Source organism: Mustela putorius, unplaced genomic scaffold, assembly GCF_011764305.1.
Source record: "Mustela putorius furo isolate JIRA1106 unplaced genomic scaffold, ASM1176430v1.1 tig00003942_pilon_pilon_pilon, whole genome shotgun sequence".
Classification (NCBI taxonomy): domain Eukaryota; kingdom Metazoa; phylum Chordata; class Mammalia; order Carnivora; family Mustelidae; genus Mustela; species Mustela putorius.
Window position 1 is genome coordinate 7,512,127 of NW_025422087.1, and position 23,423 is coordinate 7,535,549.

General features: G+C 33.0%; 1 protein-coding gene across 8 annotated transcripts in view; it reads left to right on the top strand.

Annotated features, from left to right (window-relative positions):
- PDS5B (PDS5 cohesin associated factor B) overlaps positions 1–23,423 on the top strand; it is a 205,320-nt gene that overhangs the window by 131,149 nt on the left and 50,748 nt on the right. For all 8 annotated transcript variants that reach the window (XM_004770808.3, XM_013044910.2, XM_045069726.1 and 5 more), the window contains exons 17-21: positions 466–581; positions 5,722–5,827; positions 8,586–8,746; positions 19,911–20,034; positions 22,669–22,827. In XM_004770808.3, the coding sequence (XP_004770865.1) occupies positions 466–581; positions 5,722–5,827; positions 8,586–8,746; positions 19,911–20,034; positions 22,669–22,827 (666 nt within the window). The remainder of the gene's footprint in view (positions 1–465; positions 582–5,721; positions 5,828–8,585; positions 8,747–19,910; positions 20,035–22,668; positions 22,828–23,423) is intronic.

A 23,423-nucleotide genomic window follows, 5' to 3' on the forward strand; every position in this document is an offset into this window, starting at 1 on the left:
AAAAGAAAAAAAAGAAAAAACATGATTCTTGGCTCTACCCCAGATTGACTAATCTTCACACTGAGGTCCTGGAATCTGTTGTTTTTAGCAAGCTTTACTGATAATTCTACTCTCTGAAGTTTGTGTCTTCACTGAATCTGGTTTTATTCTTTTGTATTTGTTTTTATCATTTTGGAATGTTTGTGGCATAAGGTATTAGATAGGGATCTGTTTTTATTCAAAGTATCTGTTCAGTTATTTCAACACAATATATTGAATAATCCATCTTTTTTCCTGTTAGTTGAAATGTTGCCTTTCTCATATGCAAAATGTTAGTTTGGTTTTCTGGACTTCTTCAATTCCTATTGATTTATTTATTCCAACACCAGTATTACATTGTTTTAATTACTTTAGAGTCTTGGTATTTTAATGTGATGTAATTTTCTAAACATATTTTTGTAATATTTTGAAAAATCTGCTTTACAGCGTGAAATAACTAAGAAGTTGGGCAACCCCAAACAGCCTACAAATCCTTTCCTGGAGATGATCAAGTTTCTCTTGGAGAGGATAGCACCTGTACACATAGATACTGAATCTATCAGGTATTTTTATCTAAAAATATTAAATTTTCATCACTGTTTATTCATGCTTTAGTCAGTTGCTTTTGAGTACCTGCTATACACAGGCAGTTACCTGTACAGATTTTTGTATATGTGAAATGGCTATATACTCACTTATATATCTGTATGTATATCTGTTCATACATACGTATGTGTATGTATATGTACACACTTGTTTGCATATATCTATGTATATTTAATTTTTCTTCTATTAAGTATTACTTCATTTGGATGAGAAAATACCAGTTTAAGCCTGGTTTCTATCTGTTAACCAAGTATATTCAGGAATTCCTCTTTTTAGTTAGCTTGCATAGTATAGGTAATACAATTTATAATTATACCCTCAGGAAAAGAAAATTAGGTGAATATGTTGTAAAGCAGCATATGATGCATTTTCACAGGTATTTGAGACCTGAAAGTGTTATTTTTAAAACAACCCTCATTTCAGCTTTGATATAGATGACTTTGACATCTTGGAAAATGCTTTCTTTTTATGGCTGTTTTCCCCTATGTAAAATGTTCTTTTTTTTTCTAAACATTTTCCTAAAATGTTTTGAGTAGTTGAAAAAGTGCTTACAGAATGCGTGTATGTATGTATGTATATATATATATAAAACATCCTTGTTTGCTGGTCATCAGTAGTATTTTTTAGAGATATATTAGAATCTAAATAATAATATCCTGTACCCAATAAACCCTTTTTCGGGATTTGTTTTGTTTAGGAGGGTAGAGGGTATAGCTTTTGGGCTGTGATCCCCTGCAGAGTAGGGAGACCCTGCTTTGGATACCGTAGTCACTTTGGACTCCTATTGCATTCAGTTTTCATTTGAAGAAGGGGCTCTATGGATTGAAAAACAATATAAAACAAAAAATCAGAACCCCCATATTAGTATAAGGAAGACACTGAATCATACTGAAGCTCATTCAATAAATAATCCCATGCTTTCTCTATTCAGGGCAATGCTAGTTGGTATTGGCAAAGCACATTTTTTTTACTTTTCTTTAACCCATTGTCTGGCAATAGAATAAAGAGTTTTAATCAGGAGTTTATTTTATAGTTTCATAAAATTAATGCAAATGTGTTCAGAGGACTGAAAGACGCTTTCTCTAAAGGAATAGTATCCGACTTAAGAGGAAGGATGGATAAGATTTTGTTTTTACAGAGTTGGGAGAACGAATATTCCAGGTACTGAGATTAATGTAAACCAGGCTAACTGGACTGGAAAAGACAAGAATATTTAGAAAATGGTGACCATGGGAAGATATAAAAGTGTTATGAGATAAAGCGAAAAAAGTAGTTGAGGTGAGATTGTGGAAAGCTTTTAAGGTCTAATGTTAGGGCTTTTACTGTATTCTTCAGTCTGCTGAGAACTCTGGATGCTTAATGATGGATAGGAGGAGGGAAGTAGAATGGATAGACTGTTAAGGTGTTACAAATTGTCTCTGGATGCTGGTAGTGGGATGGAAAAGGAAGATTATATTTGAGGAATGTTTTAGTAGATGGGTTATCTTACTGGAAATGGGGAATAAAGTTGATGAGGAGTCAGAAGTATAAGAGCTGAAGTCCAAATGATGAAGCACATAGTAATACTTGGAAAAGAATTAAGGGAACTGATGTGCTTCTTATTTGGACTTGACAAACAATTAAAAAATCAAGGCAAATTGAGCTTAATGTGAAACTGTGAGAATGGATTTATTCCCTGGGCATGAGATTGTGTAGAAAGTAGTAAAAAGATTACAAGATCATGGACAGAACTTTGGAATTTTGTTTTTCAGCAATAGAAAAATCACAGGAGTATAAGAACACCAGGTTATTGTAGTGTTTTGAAAGTTTAAGATGGAGAAAGTTTTAACAAGTAATGTGTACTATGAACAGACTGAAATCTTTGGCTTTATCATTAGTAGTTTGTAGTGATGTCGAAAGTATGTCAAAACATAAATAATAGTAACAGGTAGTAGCAATTAGTCCTTGTAAAGTACTTGGAATTATTCCAAATGTTTTACATGTTTGCTCATTTACCTCTTAACTGTGTGAGACAAGAAATGTTATTCCAATTTACAGATAAAGAGCAGTGAGTTACACAAATGTTGAATAACTTTTCTACTGCTAAGAAGTGGTGAATGGCATTGAAACCCAGGAAGTCTGGCTCCAGAGCCCTCTTGTTTAACTACCACAGTATTAAATTAGGTCTCCAGAAAGATTCTACTCTTAGTCCCTTGTACCAGTAGTCAGTGTTCAGGTCACCTAACTCTCCCTGATAGTAGTTATTAACCTTTTCAGTCGTTGCCATTTCACAGGTAAATGGTGATACTCTTTTTTAAAAAATTACAGTGTGTCACTAATAAAGTTGAACATTTTTTTCCCCAATATATTTCTTGGTTAATTATTTTTTAAAAATTTTTCCTATGAGGGCTTGGAGGACTTGTCTTTTTCTTATTGAATGTAATAATGCTTTATAAAATAAAGGAATGCCGGGGTGTCTCAGTCAGTGTCAAGCATCTGCCTTCAGCTCAGATCATGATCCCAGGGTCCTTGGATTGAGTCCCACATCATGCTCCTTTCTTAGTGGGGAACCAGATTCTCCCTCTGCCTGCGACTCCCCCTGCTTGTGTGTGCTTGCTCTATCTCTCTTTCTCTCTCTCTCTGTCTCTGACAAATAAATAAATTAGTACATCTTAAAAAACATCCTTTATTAAATAAGGCTATTAATCTAGTTTAGTTGCCTTTTAAATTTGTATAAATATGTCATAAATACTATTAAATCTATCAGTTATTTCCTTTATGATTTTTCTGCCTTTCTTTTCATACTAGGTGGTTATTTATTTTTCCACTTAAATCTTTAATTAGTTTGGAATTCATTTTAGGGTAAGACGGAAGTAGATAACCATTCGTTTTTAAAAAAGCATATCGAAGGGGCGCCTGGGTGGCTCAGTGGGTTAAGCCGCTGCCTTCGGCTCAGGTCATGATCTCAGGGTCCTGGGATCGAGTCCCGCATCGGGCTCTCTGCTCAGCAGGGAGCCTGCTTCCCTCTCTCTCTCTCTCTCTCTGCCTGCCTCTCCATCTACTTGTGATCTCTCTCTGTCAAATAAATTAATAAAATCTTTAAAAAAAAAAAAAGCATATCGAAGCTAGTTATAGCAACTCCATTTATTGAAAAATTCTTCCCAATTAATTTGTAATTATTTCCTTACTATAATATAAATTCTTGTGTGGTTTGGATGCTTACTGAATTTTTGCTTTGGTTCATTTTTCTTTTGAGGTGTTAATGAAACATTTTTATTTTGTTGATAAAGTTCTTTGGTTAATTTTTGGTTAATTTCATCCTTTTCCCTCCCACTAAAATTAATTGGCTGTTCCCAAACGTTAATTGATTTTTCCAGTTGAGCCATAGAATGCATCTGTTGAATCTTGTCCCATACCAAGTTGTGTTCCCCTAATAACATTTGGAGATTGAGTGAAAAAATGTCGTGACTTGTCTGGACTTATTCAAATCTTGTGTTCCCCTTCGTGTAATTGTAGAGTTTACACATAGATTCTGTGCATGTAAAACTTATTTTATAATTTTAATTTGTCATTGTGAATAGATTTTTCCCCTCTCTCTATTCTTTGGGTGGTCTTGGCTGATATAGAAAAGCACTATTGATTTTTTTGTGTTTTGTTGGTATCACTTCACTGAACTAGTGTTTTTTTAATAGTTTTTCAATTGATTACTTTTGGTTTTATAGGTTAATGCTTTTTCTCACAGATTTTTATATGACTGGCTCCTGTTCTTTGGTCATTAGCTCAGTTGTATCTCTTCAGACTTACCTTTTGTGGCTAAAGAATTTCACTTCTTGTTTTTGCCTACTTTGTGGTCATTATTGTTCCCTGATTATATTTTCTATGTATTTGCTTACTAATTTTTGGCCTTCCCTCACCAGATTTGAGAGCTTCATTCATGCTTTTTGTCATGGATGAAAATATTTTCTAAATATTTAAATATTATTTGGGATAGTTGGAGCTATAACAGTTGATTAATCAAAAAAAATGGGCAGAAAAGAAGAAAATATTCTCAAAGATATCTGCTTCTAAGGTGTCTGATAAATTTAAGAGGACCCTGCAAGAGAGACAGATATGTTTGACTCCTAGCTTGATCTTCAGTTTGAGTTCATGATATTTTTGTAGAAACATAGAACAACTAAACATTTTGAAGAACATTGAATAGTTGAATTTTCCTGCATTTAATACATATACTATGTCTCTAACGATGGTGTATGTTATTTATTTTTTATAAAAAGAACAAATACTTAAAAGTATAAATGACTGTTTTAGATAATTGGTATTAAATTATAAGTGTTTATTTTAAAAGAAGCTAGGTATGTTTTTAGAAGAAAATTTCAAAGCATATTGTTTCCTTTTTATCTATTCTAATTTCTAGTGAAGTTTTATTATGTATCTGTTATCTAGGTATTTTGAGACTTTTCGGGAACAGACCTGTGTTTTTGGCTCTCACAACAGTGCCTGACACATAGTATTATTTGATAAATATAATTGATAAATATTTTGAAACTGCTTAATGTTGCCATTTATTCCTTGTTTCAGTATGCTTGTTCTATTTACTCAAGCAGTAATGAATTTCAGATAATTAGAAAATATCTAATCATGTGTTTGGGCATAATTCTTCCATAGAAAATACAAGAATAAAAATATAGGTAGCATTAATATACAGGCGTGACTCAGTTGTTAAGCATTCGGCTCAGGTCATGATCCCAGGGTCCTGGGATCAAGCCCTGCATTGGGCTCTCTGCATGGGGAGCCCTCTCCCAGTCCCCCTGCTTACATTTCCTCTCTTGCTGGGTCTCTCTCTGTCAAATAAATGAATAAAATCTTTAAAAAAAATAACAAATCATATAATATGTGGACTTCATTTGAATGGACGGGAAAAATGCTATTTTTGAAAAGAAGTATCTTAAAATACCTATTATAATTTTTTGTTTTGCCGTGATGTTTGGGAAATAGCTTTGTCAAATTTTTATGTGTTTGGATGTGGTATATATAGAAAATATTCATGATTATTTTTCTTAGACATCAGTAATAAAGAACAATTGAAAATATGACAATTTTTTTTTTGTCATACTTCAGTGCTCTTATTAAGCAAGTGAATAAATCAATAGATGGAACAGCAGATGATGAAGATGAGGGTGTTCCAACTGATCAAGCCATCAGGGCAGGTCTTGAACTGCTTAAGGTAAATATACTATGGTGAAATTAATTGCCAGTTAGATAACTGTTTAACATACATGCAGTATATATTTTTTATTCTTGAGATTTGCTTCTTAAGTTTTTATAGAAACAAGTAAAATTTTCTCAATAATTTTAGGTAATTTAGAAATTACACATTTTCTCTAACATGTAAGCTAAATATTTTCAGGTTTAAACTGTATACTGTAGCCTACCTATATTAGTATTACATTACATTAGTAATGTATTACATTACTAGTAGTATTACATTAGTATTACATTAAAATAGTGGACCATTGGGATGCCTGGGTGGTTCAGTCGTTAAGTGTCTGCCTTTGGCTCAGGTCATGATCCCAGCGTCCTGGAATTGAGCCTCACATTGGGCTCCCTGCTCAGCGGGAAGCCTGCTTCTCTCTCTCCCTCTGCTGCTCCCCTGCTTGTTTTCCCTCTCTTGCTGTGTTTCTCTCTGTCAAATAAATAAATAAAATCTTTACCAAAAAATAAAAAATAAATTAGTGGACTATAATTTGAAGTTTTCATTAGTGAGCAAAGAAAGTGCTAGCCCTACCAAACATGGAGCCAAATTCTTAGTAAAACTTCATTTTATGTTTTGTTAGCTAAAATATACTGCTGCCTTTTACTTATTATAAAAATATCAGCTAATTATTGACAACTTAGAAAATATAAAATTATAACGAAGATAACATTCATAAGCCTATCACACATAAACATTCCTTTTATTTTCCTTTTAATCTAGAAGAAAACGCACACTTATATAGTTGAGATCAGACCGAATATATACAATTTTGTATCTTGACTATTTTCCCTTATTAAATTATAAACACTTTTACCAGTGTTTTTTAAGGAAGTGTTTTTAAGAGTGTCAAAAAACAGATCTGATTTATGACTGTCATTTATTAGATGGATGCTTTTGGGCAAGTTCATTGCCTCTACTTCCTCATCTGTATTAGAGATAATAGTAGCCCTTATCTCACAGAGGGAGGACTTAATTAAGTCATGCACATATGTTTCCGAGCACAGTATCTGGCTCATAGTAAAAATAAAAAAACATTATTTTTTGAAATGGTGATTAGTCCACTTTTGCAGTGCCATAGAGTCCCAACTATCCCTTTGATATTTAGATTTTTCTAATTTTATTCTTCTTATAATGATACAAAGATAAATATATCAAAGATCCCTTGCTGATGTCTTCTTTTTTTAAATACTGGAACATAAAGAATAATTTTCAAAAAGTTTAGATGTTTATACTTACTAAAATTCCTTTACAGAAAAATTATACCCATATATAATTCAGTTAGCAGTGAATGAAGGTGCCTATCCTGTCTTCACAAGCATAGAATATTGTAAATCTTAAAGAGATTTTCTAATCTGATAAATAAAAATGTTTTTATTTGTGTAGTTATTGCAGTGAGGTATAGTCATTAGTGTTTTTCCTATGGTGATTTCATTATTTTTATCCCTTGTGTGTTTTCTCTCTCTTTTTTAATCTTGTGTTCATTTTCAACTGACATCTCAGCTTTTTGTTTTTTAAGTGGATTTGAATTTTTTAGTCTCCTTTTTTATGGGACATATTTGATATATATTATAGAATACATTTTGTTTTTTATGTAACTTATAAGGTACAGTAATAAGGTGAATACAGTGAAAAGTAAATAAGATACTGACTCGAATAGAGTACTAATGATACTGTTGAAGTTCCCTAAGTAGTTTTTTAACGTGATTCACTTCTCCCAGGTATAGTTGTTCTGAATTGTTCTGTTGTTTGGGGTTTATTATTCATTCTCTTATTGTCCATTTAGTTTTATCATCTGTGACTATCTGTGTATCTCTAAGTAACATCACTTATTTTTCTTGTTTCTGAGTCTTACAAATACAGTATTATACTTAATGTATTTTTCTCCTGCTTGCTTGTTTTTATATTCCATATTTTGATCCCACTTGTTTATTTTAAGCTTAGAAATGCTGTCTTAAAAAAAATAAAAGAAATGCTGTCTTGTTCAGAGGATTTTTATTGTTTTTGTTTTTCAATCTAAAATACCACTCATCTGAAATTTATTTTGAAAGTATGTATTGTGGGGGAGGATCTAATTGGATTGTCTCCAAATAGCTGTGTATTTTTATCAGAGACTATTTATTAAAAATCCCATCCATTTTCATTTTCTGTTCCTTCTTTATAATGTATATTACTCTATGTAATCCAAGTTCTTATATATGCTTGGACTAAAAAGTTCCACTTTTTCTGTTTTGTTTCTTCTGATGTTAGTACCATGTTGATTTGATAATGGTAACAGGTGTAAATGTTACGGTATCTTTTATGATCTATTGTTTTACCCTCTTTTTTAAATAACTTTTTTTTCCAAAAATGTTATTAGTCTCTTCTAATGACCTTTATTTAGAAGACTAGGGCTATTTTGTTAAATTCTCTCTCCTCCTTTGTTAAATTCTATTCTCATCCTCCAAAAAACCCAAACATTAACCAAAATCTAAATTATTTTGAGTAGAATTATATTGAGTAATTTAATTTTCAAAGAAAAGACTTTGTTAGCTCATGCAGTCTTCCTACACTGGAACATATCTGGTACATGTTTAAGTTTTAAACTTTATCTGTAGTGCTTTCATGTACATATTAGCGTAATTCTTTTTATATTTACTTTGATTTGAGTATTTCCAGTATGTAATATTTTGGATTTATATTGTAAAAATGGAAAAGGCTTACAGATCATTTTTGTGACTCATTTTTTAAGGTACTTTCATTTACACATCCCATCTCCTTTCATTCTGCTGAAACATTTGAATCTCTCCTGGCTTGTCTGAAAATGGATGATGAAAAAGTAGCAGAAGCTGCACTCCAAATTTTTAAAAACACAGGAAGCAAAATTGAAGAAGATTTCCCACATATCAGATCGTAAGTTTATTCTGATAAATAATTTAGAAAACGAACAAATAATTTACTGTTTCTTGATTTATGTAATAGTTGGAATTTTTTAAGTTTTGAGGAAATTGTGTCTCAGTTATCTTAAGTTTATACCATTCAATTTAGATTCTCATTTTCTGGGGGAATAGCACTGATTGGTATTTTAGAGGTATTCATGAAAGTGTGGAGCAAACATGGCATTTCTTTCTGAAGCATTGATTTTGCTTAAATATTTTAATGAAAACAATTTTATAGTAAAACATTCTCTTCATATAGTGTGGCATAGAATCAGTAATTAATGTGAATTTAAGGTCTAATGGTAAATTTCAAGGGAGTTTCAGCAGGTCTCTTCACTATACTCCATGATTAAAGGTATTGAATTAAACATTTTGAGAAGCAGTGCTTAATTTGACTCAGGGAAGCATGGAATAAACATCAAAACAGCAGTGTATTTTTCTATGTGTTTTAGTATTTCCAAAAATTGGAAATTGTGCTGTTATCCTTGGGATTTCTAATGCTGGTTCATTATTCAAGATTCTGTGATACCTCAAAACAATAAGTCTTCATTTTCTATGGATCCCTGCTTACTTCTTTATATGCATCTCTCCACCCTGTTCCTGGAGGGTATATCTGATAGTTGGTTCTGGTCTTGCCATAGTTCTAGGTGGTTAGTTTTACATGTACCTCATTCTTCTGGCTTAGCCACTAGTCCAGTTAGTTGTGGTTGGGGTAGTATGCTTCTTTATGTGGATGAAAAACCTCAGAAGGAGACTGGACAAAGGTAGCTCTTAAAATCTCAGTTATACTTTTTGTTATTCCTTTTTGTTCATATGAACTTAATTTTAGAGACTATTACTAGGACAAAGGCGTTATTTAAATGATCTTTGAAACATACCAGAATTTTGTAATCATATTCTCTTTGACTAGAGTAGGAAACTTTATTGCTTAGAATGGACTCCTTGGGGCTCCCTGATGGCTCAGTTGATAAGCGTCTGCCTTTGGCTCTAGTCATGATGCCCTGGTCATGAACCCTGAGTCCTGGAATCGATTTCTGAGTCCAGCTCCCTGTAGGGAGCCTGCTTCTCACTCTTGCTCTGCCCTTCCCCCATGCTCATACTCTCTCTCTCTCTCTGTCAAATAAATAAATAAAATCTTTCAAAGAAAAAATAAAGCTGACTTCTTTATTTTTAAGGGAATGCAGAGCATGAATTTTCCTTTGAATGATGCTATGATTCTCCAGATCAGAGATCAGTTTGGAGATATATACAAACAATACATAACTCTATGTTACTGAATGCCCACTTACTGTACTATCTCATTTAAACCTATTAACAGTTTAATAAAGTGTAGAAATTATCGTAATCTTCCAAATGAGAAATCTGATATTCACTTAAGGTAAATGGTTTTGGGTCATATAGCTAGCAAGTAGAAGAATGAAGATTTGAATTTAGGCCTATTTGTCTGAATGCCTGTGGTACCATATCCATAATGGCATAGTTCCTTTCTTAATTAGGGTTTTGGGCAAGTTTTAGTTTGATATATTCACTGGGAGGATTTTATTCTTATTCTAGACTCTTTCCTAGTACACTTAATATCTTAAAGAGGCTTCATTTGATATATTTATAGAACTACAAGAGCAAGATTGAAAGATGGACATTTAAATGCAAAGGGCATTTTAAAACATCTGCTGCTTTAATATGAAACTGAAGTACTTAACAATTATTTGATTTATACTCTGAGTATATTACAAATGTTTCTTATGAGAAAAATCAACTGATATTGAATACCTGCGGTGTGTGCATGCACTGTTCTTGATGAAGTAGTTCATAGTATATGTCTTCAGGAGATAAAATATGTATGCATATTTTATGTTTTAAATGATTAACTTGAGTGAGTGGATATTGAAGAAAAATGATAAAGTTGTGTTTTTATTAAATTATCTTCCCTTGAATTCACCAAAATAATTCTGAAGAACCAAAAGAAAAATGTATCTTAAGTGGAAGCTACCACAAACTGGATAGAATTTTTGCTAAGTAAGTCATCCAGAGTGAATTGAATGTGAGAACATTGACAGTTGATACACATATTCCTGAATCCAGAGAATCAAGAGAATAGTAAGTGTTCTGTTGTTTGCTAATTTAGAGGAGGAGGTTGAGGTGTAGGCAGGTTTTGAGAGAAATAAGAAAAGTCTCATTTCTCTGTCTTAGAACAAAAGGAGAGACTTGATGGTCACACCATTTTTCTGTGGACTGACCTGTTTTCCTTAGCAGGAGGAGCAAAGCTTAGAGGTGAGGCTTAGTAGAACTGTGAAGCAAATGCCTTACTACCAACTTGATAGGCACAGAAAAAATTGTGTGCTTCCCCACTAAACAAAAATGGTGATGTACTATGGTTTCTGTTCTGACTCCTCCTGTCTCTCTTGAGTCTGGCTCACTCCCAGAGTAGGCAGATATGCCAAAATTAAGAGTCCTCTTATAGGATATAGCCATAGTCCATGTGCTAGCTAGTTCTCATCACTGGCAGGTTTTTTCAGTAGATTCAGAAATTACACAGAGATAAAGGACTTACTACATTTAGTTCCAGGCCCTTCCTCCATGCTACTCACTTGGCCAACTGATTAATGAGTTGGGAGCTTTGATGTTAATTTTTTAAGAGTGCTACCCAAAGATCAGTTATTAGATGTTAATTTTTAAAGAGAGGCATCCTGTGAGTTATCAGGGAGATAATATTTGCCTTTGTGTTTAAATGGCAGAGCCAGAGAATTTCTTTTGTTCAAAGATGAGTTAACAGAGTACACATAAATTAACAAATATGAAACCTGAGCAGATATTTTAATATTCCAAAGAAAGCAGATAATAAATTCTTTGGGAGAACTGAGTTTTTCTAAGAAAAAAGAAAATTTTAAACCATTCTAAACTGCCAAGAAAGTTAAGCAGCAAATGATATCTGGAAAAATAAGAGAACAAAAATAATATATATAAAAGGAGTAGCAGAACTAAGGATAAAGATCACAGGAACATACTTCTATTATAAAGTATAATTTATTATGAGCAGCAAGGAGCAGAATAATTATCAAAAATGTAATTAGTAAGCTAGAGATAGAGCATGAGGAAATTACATAGAACGTGGAAAGAGTGGGCATAGAAATGAAGGCAGTTAAAGAAAATAATTTGCAGATACTGAAAAGTCCTAATTGGTTTCTGTGAAGGAAACAAGAGAATAATGGAAAATGGAGAATAGTAAAAAGAAACAAAAACCAGAAAACAATAAACTTGTTTAGAATGAATGAAAATGTCACTCTGGAAATCAAGAGGACTCATGTTCTAGGAACATCTTGGTGGAAATTTACTGAATTTTCAGGGATTACAGAAGTGATTTCACAAACATCAATAGCAAAGGAAAGGAAGTATATTATGTACAGTGGAAAAAGAAAGATGTTCACTTCTCTCAACCACATAAGATTTCTGAAATTAATGATTCAACCGCTAGAGCATTTACAGGGACAAAAAAAATACTAACTGAAGAATTTCCTGAGTAGCCAAGTGGGCTTAAGGACAAAGGAGGATATTCTTTAAAACATAAAAACTCAGGAAATGAATTAATTAACCATTTTATATTGTGAATCTTGTCTACCAAGGTATATACTCTTCCCCTTTGCATTCACTTTTACTTGCACATCTAAATCCAACTTTTGTTTTCCTTTTGTTTGCATATCGGATTGTCTTTTTTCATCGCTTTTCTTTCTATTTAAATTTTAGATGTGTTTATATCTATGGTTTAAATATTTGAAAACTTGGATTTTACCCTAAGGATGATGTAAATAAATAAAACTGGCTCAAGAAGAATGGGAGAAAACCTAATTAGGCTGTAATTATTTAAAAAAATTTGAGAAAAGTGCCAGTGGAAGTGTGTGTTATTGGAAGTATTTCACGTCTACCAGAAACCAAGCATTCTAATTCTTTTTAATTGTTTGAAGCATAGGAAAAAAATCAGATTACTTCTTTCATAAAGCCAAGATAACAAGCAGGAGGCTTAAACTGGATAACAGATATTCCTTCAAAAGAAAACTTAAGACAGATCTTACTAATTTTGCTGCAAAAATTGTAAGTAAATTTTTAGTAAAAAGAGAGTTTACTACAGTAAAACAAAGATAAGCTATGGCTGGGGTGCTTGGGTGCTTTGGTCACTTTGGCTCAAGTCATGATCTCAGGGTCCTGGAATTGAGCCCCGTGTCCAGCCCCTGTAGGACTCTGGGCTCCTAGCTTCTGGCTCAGCGGGGAGTCTGTTTCTTCCTCTTCCCTGCAACCCCTGCCCCACCCCCACCAGTGATCTCTCTCACAGATAAATAAAATCTTTTTTAAAAAATTTCAAAAATATATATTATGGTCAAATGTGAAGTTTGGTGTTAGTAAGCCTAATATTCATGTTATAATTTATTATAATATTGAGTAAAAGGGAAAAGGGCACATAGTAGGCCATTCTGATAGATGCTAAAGGGGCTTTTGATAAAAATATGTGTCTTATTTTTAATTAAACCCAATAAAATAAGATTAAGTGTTTTTGTAACATAATAAATTTTTCTCAAACCAATAAGCATTGTCCTGTAGTAAACACTAAAAGCATTCCCAGTAAAATTAGGAACAAAATGAGGAAAATACACTATCTCTGCCATGATTTAACATTGTTTTAGAAGCATTAGCTAATGTAATTAAATAAAATAAAGTAATAGGTACATTGCTGTAAAGGAGAAAGCAAAGTTATCATGGTATTTCATGGAAAATCCAAGGGAATCCAACTGAAAATACCAAAACCAAAACCACGGTAGCCAAAATAAGTATGTAAAAATCCAGAGCTTTCCTTATATACCACTAACAACTTTTTGAAAATATTGTAGGAGTAAAAACCAGAAAGCCTCGGAGTAAACTATACAAGAAACTTGCAACCTTATAATAGTGAGTGGAGGAAAATAATATTTAATGAAAGAATTATTTAGGAAAAGTTATATTACCCACTAAATAACTGGCAAGCTGTTTTGAAAGGAAAAATCAATATAGACTGCTTATCTTGGTTTTTCATAAATTTGAGATGAGTCCAAGATTTTCAAAGATTTAATATATAAAATGAATTAATAAAAGTACTAATAATAACCAGCACATTTCTATAACTCCTTTTTTTGTGATTAAAGGGATGCTAATGCCAAGTTATAAAATATTGATGGATTGTATAATTAAATATCCACTTGTTAAAATATATTTATAGAGCCCTACTGTATATAAGGTACTGGAGTATATAAGGTTCTGTTGAAATGAACAAACTCTGCCCTTATATTTTAGTGGGGGAGAACACCATTTAGATAAAAGCAAAAATCATGAAATAAGTTAGAAATGCAAATGGTATGCTGGGAAACTATTTTCAATATGCATAACTTAGAAAAAGTTTCTTTAATGTATAAAGACTCTTAACAGAAGTATAACAGGTTTCAGAGTAGAATACTAGCAAAGGAAATTAACAGGAAATTCATAAACTGGAAATCCTTCCAGCCCCTCAAATCAATCAAGGAAAGACATTTATGCCTACTAATACTAATTGAGGCAAATACAAATAAAAATATGTATGTGCTATAACCAGTGTTAGCTAGCATTCCAACAAATCTCTCTTGATTGGATTATAAATTGATTCAGCTTTTCTGAGTTGGTAGTGTGGTAATGCATACAAACTTAAAATGCATGCAGTCTTCAGCACTGCAGTTTCATTTTCAGGAACTTACCCCGGAGATAATTAGAAAAGGTATCTACCTAATGATTATGTGGGTCAGAGCCCAGTCAGAGAAACAGAAACCATATCAGGTATTTTTTTTTTCAAGATTTTTTTTCTTATTTATTTATTCGACAGACAGAGATCACAAGTAGTAGGCAGTGAGGCAGGCAGAGAGAGAAGCCGGGGAAGCAGGCTACCTGCTGAGCAGACAGCCTGACGTGGGGCTCAATCCCAGCACCCTGGGATCATGACCTGAGCTGAAAGCAGAGGCTTTAACCCACTGAGCCACCCAGGTGCCCCGCATATCAGGTATTTTAAACATAAATTAATTAATACAGACGTTTGAAGGATGAAAGAGCAACAGGTTGCTTTGGTAACCCAGAGATTATGAATTGCTGGAAGCTGCAACCACCCTTAGGGCTGGAGGAACAATTGAGAGAAGTGGTGTTAAGAACTGTCCATTGGATGGAAGAGCCCTGTCAATATCACCTAACTAGCTGACACTGTAGGAGTATCCTAACTGTTGCTGGGGGAGTGGTGAAACTACTGCACAGAATGCCTGAAGAAGCTCTGGGGTCTCTTATTGGAAGAACCTAAACATGAAGCCAGCTCTTGAGGGAGTCTAGGAAATGTAATTTCAGATTTATATCTCTAGGATCTCAGAGCAGATTATGGGAGGCTTAAACCTTAAAGCTCAGAAACAGTATGTAAATAACTAGCATAGATGTTCATGGTTTTGTTAAGATGAAAAAAAAAATCCAAAATATTTAAATGCTCATCAGGTTAGACTGGTTAGAGTAGTTGTGGTATAGCTATCCACTAAAGAGCCATATGGCCATTAAAATTGACAAAGGAGGTTCTCTCCAGCATTGTTGGTGAAAAAATGTTTCCAAATACTTTGTGTTTTGTATCCTCATTTACTTAATATATGTATGCATGTAAGGGAAATTTTAGACATATATTCACTAAAATATTAACAGTAATTATTTTAGGGTAGTGGAATTTTGAGTGTTTTCTTCAGTAGTTTTTAAACGTGTTTTTCAGTATTGTTTGCGTTTTCTACATGTGTATGATTATCATCAGGGGAAAAAAATTGAATTAGAAAATCATTTAGCAAGGGAATGAAGTATTTCTTTTAATAGCAACTTAGTGGCAGAAAAACAATCAGAAGATAGTTGTTTTATTTACATTTCACTAACATCTCAGACTCTGCCTTGTACTTTAGAATTCTTGAAAGTGTTTTTTCTTCTTTGTTTATTGTTTTGGTTTATTTCTGTTTTTCTGTTTAAATGAGTATGCAAAACATTGGATGAGCATAAAATTTCTCATTCTGTCTTTAAAAATTCCAACCCAAATTGCTTTTTACATGTGTGTGACCTGTAATTTTCTCTTGATTACTGAGAAAAGGGATTATGGATGTTTGAATTGGCAAGTCTGATCTATGAGAAGACCCATCTTATCTAGGGAGTTTAGTACTGAAGTCACCAGGAGTTAATAGTTTTTCATTTCACAAAGGAGCCACAAACCATAGACTAAAAGGTTTGTTTGGTGAGACTCTGCTTCTTATACATTTTATTACTGAAATTTTCAAACATAGAAGTAGCTAGAACATTATAATGAACTCCCATGTATCCAAAAACTAGCTTATGTATGAATAATGTAAACAGCTGCTTTTGATTAATTTCTAATGTATGTACTCCCCATTCCCCTTATGTTTGAAAGCAAATGACGGACTATATATATCGTTTCTTTTTTTTTTTTTTTTTTTTTTTTTTTTTTTTAATATTTTATTTATTTATTTGACAGAGAGAGATCACAAGTAGGCAGAGAGGCAGGCAGAGAGAGAGAGAGGGGAGGAAGCAGGCTCCCTGCTGAGCAGAGAGCCCGATGCGGGACTCGATCCCAGGACCCTGAGATCATGACCTGAGCCGAAGGCAGCGGCTTAACCCACTGAGCCACCCAGGCGCCCTATATATATCGTTTCATCTGTAACATCTAAGTATCTCTAAAGATAAGAACTCTTTAAAAAAAAAAAAAGCATAATGCCTTTATCACATAGTTAACATCAGTTGTTTAATGTTAATAATATCTAATTTTCTCAAAAATGTAATTTTTAAAGATTTTTTAAAATCAGGATCCACATTGTTATTTGTTGATAAATCTCTTAAAGTGCTTTGTTTCCTGTAGGCTCCCCCTCCAATTCTCTTTTTCTCTTTGTATTCGATAAAGAAACTGGGTTTCTCTTGCAGAGTTTCATATAGACTGGTTTTTGCTAATTGTATGCCTTTGGCATATTTTAATGGGTTTCTTATATTTTCTCTAAAGTGATAGTTCAGTGCAGAGGCCTGGTTGGATTCCAGTTCAACTTTTTTGTTGTTATAGAACCACTTTATGGTAATGTGTTTTTCTGTAAGGAGGCACATGATATCTGTTTACTTCTCTTTTTATGATGTTAGTAACTGATGAGACGTAGTAATTAATGGTGATATTCTGTCATTCTTCACTACTAGCTGAATACTTTTAGAAAGAGGAACTTTTTGTCTATTTTCTGGTTCCCCAGTGTTGCATCTGTTTAGGAAAGGCAGATTAAATGCTATTGTTTTTTGTGTGTTATATAACAGTGTTCAAAATAGTGAGTTTACTAGCATCCTCCAAATGTGTCCAAATAACTTATTGTCTTTTTAAAATATCATGCTCAGATTTATTTGAATACATACATTTACCATTTCTGTTGGTCTTCATTTTTTTATGAGACTGACGTGCTGCCTATTGCGCTAAGGAGGCACCTAGTCTTTGTTTTTTTAGATATCCATATTTTCATCTGGTATCATTTTATTCTTGAATAACTTTAATATTTCTTATTGTATAGTTCTGCTTTTAAGTACCTAACTTAGTTTTTCTTTTTCTGGAAAAAAAAAATCTTTATTTTTGCCTTCATTATTGAAAGACATTTTTTCCTCAGAATTGTAGGTTGATAGTTATTATCATTTCTTACCTAAAAGATGTCACTCCATTATTTTCTGGACTGGATAGATTTTGATAAGTGTTCCTCTGTATGTATTGTGTATTTTTTTTTTCAGACAGTGTTTAAGATTTTTTTTCTTTATCACTGTTTTACCAAATTGATAATGGTATATCTTGGAATGGTTTATGTTTCCCCTGCTTGAGGCTTGTTGAGATTTTGGGGACTGTGGGTCTGTTTCCATCAGATTTGGAAAAATTGTGGCTATAATTTCTTCAAATTTGTTTTCTGTTCTCCCCTCCTCACCTCTTTGTTTTCTGGGACTCTGGTTGCATGTACTTTTGACTACTTAATAATGTCTTTCAGGTCACTGATGCCCGATTCTTATCTCCCCCCTTGTTTTGTTTTGTTTTACTTTACATAGTTTCTATTGCTGTGTATTCAAGTTCACTGATTTTTTCTTCTGTAACATATAATCTACTTTTGATTCTATTAATATACATTTCATTGCAGGCTTTGTATTTTTCATATTTAGTAGTTCCATTTCGGTCTTTTTAATGTATTTCATTTCTGTTCTCATCATATTCATGTTTTCTTCTTGGGCATGTGGAGCATATTCATAATGGTGGTTTTAATGTCCTTGTTAATTTTGTCACCTGTAACACTTTTGGGCCTATTTCTGTTGATGAATTTTTTTTCGTGGTTATGTATTACAAGGTCTTCTACTGTGGCTGGTGGAAGCGTGAAATCACTAGCAGCCTTGCATGTGTCAGGGAATTTTTTAGCTTACTTTTTCCAGTGTTCTTTTACTGGTCTCAGGTAGTTTTTTTCTCATGCATGGCACTGATCATTATTCAGCCAGTGACTTGGGACACCCCTCTGTGGATATGCAGAATTCAAGCTCTCTTGCTGTCTTTGTAGCTCCCTCCTCTGTGGAACTCTGTCCTAGAAATTATAGCTGCCTCAATTCCCATCTCGGTCTCTCTCAACTCTGTGCAACCACCAGGCTCTAATTGGGTTACTTTGCTTTACATAGCAGCCTGGAGCTTTGCATGCAGTAAGTGGGAATAGATGTTAGGCTCTTCTCTTGTGTTTCCCATCTTTTAGGGATTATAGTCATGTGCTACCTGTTGCCCAGTGTCTAAAACCTTTCATATATTTGTCGGTTTCCTGCTTGCTTAAGTTAGGAGAGGATGTCCCGTCTCAGATAAACTGTCATCATGTGAAGCAGAAGTCTTAGTATAGTTTCAATTCATATATATTTTTTGTAAATGAGTGAAAGTAAACATCTTTTCGCACATCATAGGGTAATTTGCGTATCTACTTTTTGAAGAGCTTTCTATTTTTTTATGACCAACCCATTTGTCCCAGATATTGCTGGTCATTTTGTATTTGTAGAAAGAATTTATGTTAGGGATATTAACCCTTTCTTTGTGAAACGAAACGCAGAATTTCCCCTTAGTTTGTCACTTGTCTTTTTATTATACTTTGCTGCTATTGTCTTACTGTATTGAATTAATTATATATCTGAATTTTCAGTACTGAAACACTGGGTTGGTTATTGGGCAAGAGGTGGATTCAGAAGTTGCTTACACTGTAAGATGTTTGAATAAATAGTTGAGCCAAGAGATCCTGCTGTATTCCGTATTCATTCTAAGTTTTTGTGTAGTATAATGATACCATACCTACATGTTCTTCCAGGTAGTTACATGACTTACTCCTTACTTCCTTCAGAACTCTGCTCAAGTGTTACTTTATCTGAAAGGTCTTCTGTAATCACCTTCTTTCAAATTGTAATACACACCAGTCCCTACTCCCTGTTCTGTCCTCTTTTTCTTTTCTTTTCTTTTTTTTTTTTAATTCCACAGCAGTTACTATAATTTGACATAACACATATTTTGCTAATTTATATATTATAATTTGTTTTGTCCCTAATATGCTGGTAGCATGAAGGCAAGCATTTGGGACTTTTAATAGTACCTGATAACACAATAAACACTTAATTTGTATAGGTTTTATAATCAGATTTCCCTTTATGTAGGTTGTGCTGGTATGAAGTGAAAGGTGAATCAGAGAAGGAAGAGACTTGAGAAACAGTTTAGGTCCCATTATAGTGGTCTTAGTATAAGGTGGCAGCAGCTTAGCTGGAGTGATAGCAGTGAGAATGAAAAAGGCTAATGGGATTGACATTAAGAAGAAATGGGTTGCCCTGCATGTTTCCATTTAGAATTGTTAAGTAAAAAGGAGGGGGGATGGAAAATCTTGTATTTGGATGATATTTTTAATGTAGCCATTTATGAAGCAAAATTAGAGACAATTGAAAATGAGTTCAGGTAGATGTTTTTGTTCTTAAAAGACATTACTTTAAAAAATATGAATGGTAAAGTATCTAATGGAGTCTTGCTGATTCATTGTTTTTCTTTATTTTTTTTTTAGAGCTTTGCTTCCTGTTTTACATCACAAATCTAAAAAAGGACCTCCCCGCCAAGCCAAATATGCTATTCATTGTATCCATGCAATATTTTCTAGTAAAGAGACCCAGTTTGCACAGATATTTGAGGTAAAAAGAAAAAAAAATTGTTTCATAATTTGTGGTTAAAAAACATATTAATGATATTATAGAATGTTCACATTTGGAGATGTATCATTTTATGATATGTTTTCAGAATTTGAATCAGTATAATCAATTTTGATGAGTGGTTAAAATATGACAATATCTGATTATTCAGACATTTAGTACTAACAAGTACAGAAATCAAACAATTATATTTTTTGACATACATTTAGGATTAGGAAGCTATTTTTTGGTAATAACTAATTACATAAAAATCGTATGTATTGATAGTAGATAGTAGATGATTCTGTAAGTTAAAAGATGATTCTGTCAGTTTACAGGTTTGAAAATTAAAGTTCTATTTATAAGATACTGCTGAAGTATGTGGAACTTTGTCAATACTAACTGGTATAGTATAGGACAAATAATTGGTATATAAAACACAAATAAATTTATACTTACATAACCACTGACCTGATTTTATATCAGATGGATGATATTTAAATACATATTTCATATTATTTTTTCTACCCTTTAAATTACTATTATGCTTTTTAAGCATTGCATTTTTTAATCTTTTGTAATCTGGAGCTATCTTTAGTATTCTTATTAAATATTTAGCATTGTTACATAAAATCCAAACTTAAAATTTTTAGTTCAGTAGCCTTGAGTGAGGTGAAAACAGTTTGGAAATTATGCTGAAGCTACTGTTTTAGAACATTTATGCTAACTTTTTCATATTTTCATGTATTATGCTAAAGACCTGAACAAGGAAGAAAAGTAGTTGTCTTTATCATAGATCATCTTGCTGTATGTAGCAAATAATTTATTTTAAATTTTGTGCATTGTGGGATGGAGATATTTTTTGTGGTCTGTTTTTATATATCAGAATGACTTTAATGAATTCATGTTGATTTAGAAAGCTTTTGTTTTCCTTGATTAATCTTCTTTCAGTTCCTTTCAGTGGTGATGAGTAGGATAATGCTGATAGTAACTTGAATTTGTAGGGTACTTTTATTTTCATTTTGATATTACATATCTGATACTTTGTTTCATCTTTACCATAACCTAATCTATAACCCTTTGCTATAATATATAGGTTTGCTAGCTTTCTGAGAAAAGATTTTATAGATCTGTCTGGCCTTCATGAGATTACTATTAATCCAGGGTCTGACTATTAATACTGCTTTTCCAGAAATGACTTTATTACCTTATTGTGTAAAATTATCACACTCACTATTGAAAAAAACTACATGGTCATATTTTTATTCAAAATCTAAACAAGCTGACATTTAGGTGTACCATGGAATATTGAGGGAAGTCATCAAGAATAGCAAGAAGCAAACTCATTTAAATATGCTTTTGATAAAATAAAGCCTCACATTACCCTAAGATGTTAGGGAAGAACAATTTAGTATTGTTTTTCAAGCCTAGAATTCTTGGTGTTTGGTATGGGAGGACAGCATCGACTCTATTAAAAGTGTCACTAAAATTTTTGATAATATATTTACTTGCTTCCAAATGAAAACACACAAAATAAATCCAAATAGTAAAAATAGTAAGTTTTCTCCTCCACCTTAGCCCTGTATCCCTAGCCACCCAGTTCACATTCCCAGAGGTAATCTGTTAACCAGTTTCTAATGTACTTTTCTGGACAGTATTTATTCACATATAAGTAATATAATACACATATGTATGTGTGCGTGCACACACACACACACACACACACACTCTTACATTTTGTCCCCTTCTCTCTATGCTTATGCCAGTGATAATATACTATAGTCACTCTTCTGACTTCTCTATTTTAAAAATTTAATATTTCATTTTAGATATTCTATATGGGTATGTGAAGAGTCTCATTCTTTTGTCATGGCAAAATGTGTATTAATGATAGGGTTTTCTATCAGAAAAATAAAAATTGCGTTAGTTATGGTACTTAATATTTGATGCTACAAAAATCCACAGGAATGCATGCGACTCTGTATAAAAAAAGCTTATTTCTGGCTCCTGAAAAAAGTCCCTTGGGTGTTTGGATTGCATTCTAATCAGTGGTTTAGGCACATAGACTTTTTTTGACAATTGGCTTCTCTTAAAGTCCCACTGGATCCTTTGGTATTAAGCCTGCCAGTGAGTAAAGAGAGAGAATACAGAGATGATACACTTCTCATACTTGCCTCAGTGCAGGCACGCACTGACAGTCTGTTGTACTGACAGTCTGTTAACCAGAGCTTATTCACATATTCTCATCTAGCTGCAGAGGATGCTGTGTGTATGTATAGGCGTCCTTTTGCCCAGGAAGTAGAACAAAAGTAGATATTGGTGAGCCTTAGCAGTTTCCCATGTTCATGTATGTAGTCATAAAATATACATGGTTCTCCATGCTGAAGTTTTTTTTTTTTAATCTACTGCTAAGATACGACTTGGGCAAAAACTGACAATATTTAAATGTGATGCCTTTTAAACATAAATAACCTATAGGAGTTTAAATGTAAGCTTAAGCTACTACTTACACCATGTATACGTCTTGAAACTTCTGTAATTTTTAAAAATATTTGAACTTGAAGTACGTGAATAGTTTATTTGCATATTCATAGAGTTGAATGTGTTTTCCTTTTCTTTTCCTTTTCTCATTTCCAGCCTCTGCATAAGAGCCTAGATCCAAGCAACCTGGAACATCTCATAACACCGTTGGTTACTATTGGGCATATTGCTCTCCTTGCACCTGATCAATTTGCTGCTCCTTTGAAGTCCTTGGTAGCTACTTTCATTGTGAAAGATCTTCTCATGAATGATCGGGTAATTGATATTATTTAGACTTGTGTTCTTCACAGTGTTATCTTCTAAAATTTTTTATTCAACAAAGAGAGAAGTGAAATAATGGAAATAACATTTCCATTTACCTGCCTTCTTTTAGGTTTTCCTATCTTTTTTTAACATGCTGTTACCTCCATTAGAACTAAAACATTGAAACATCTCTATAGTTGAGCATAGGCATGTAACCTGCAGTGTATTCCTTGATAAATACAAAGTATCATTTGGTTCTTTTTCATCTTTACAGTAGGTTGACTTTTATAATGACATCTGTTTTAAAAAACATGAAGACTGACAAGCTAGTTTAAGTATGGTTGTCATGACAATAGTTGTTTATTTCCCTTCATATAGGAGAGAATTAGAAGAGATTGGGAGAAAACATTAGGAAAGAAATAGTGATTTTGTCTGTCTTCAGTTTGTCTTTGAGGCATTGCTTGTTTGGATGTGGGAGAACTGACGCCTTACAGTCACGTGGGGTTGTATATCTATGTGTGTGTGTATTTATGTGTATTCACACAAACCCACACACATAAACGTGCCTGTGCAGACACATATATAACTATCAGTTTTGTGTCTATAGT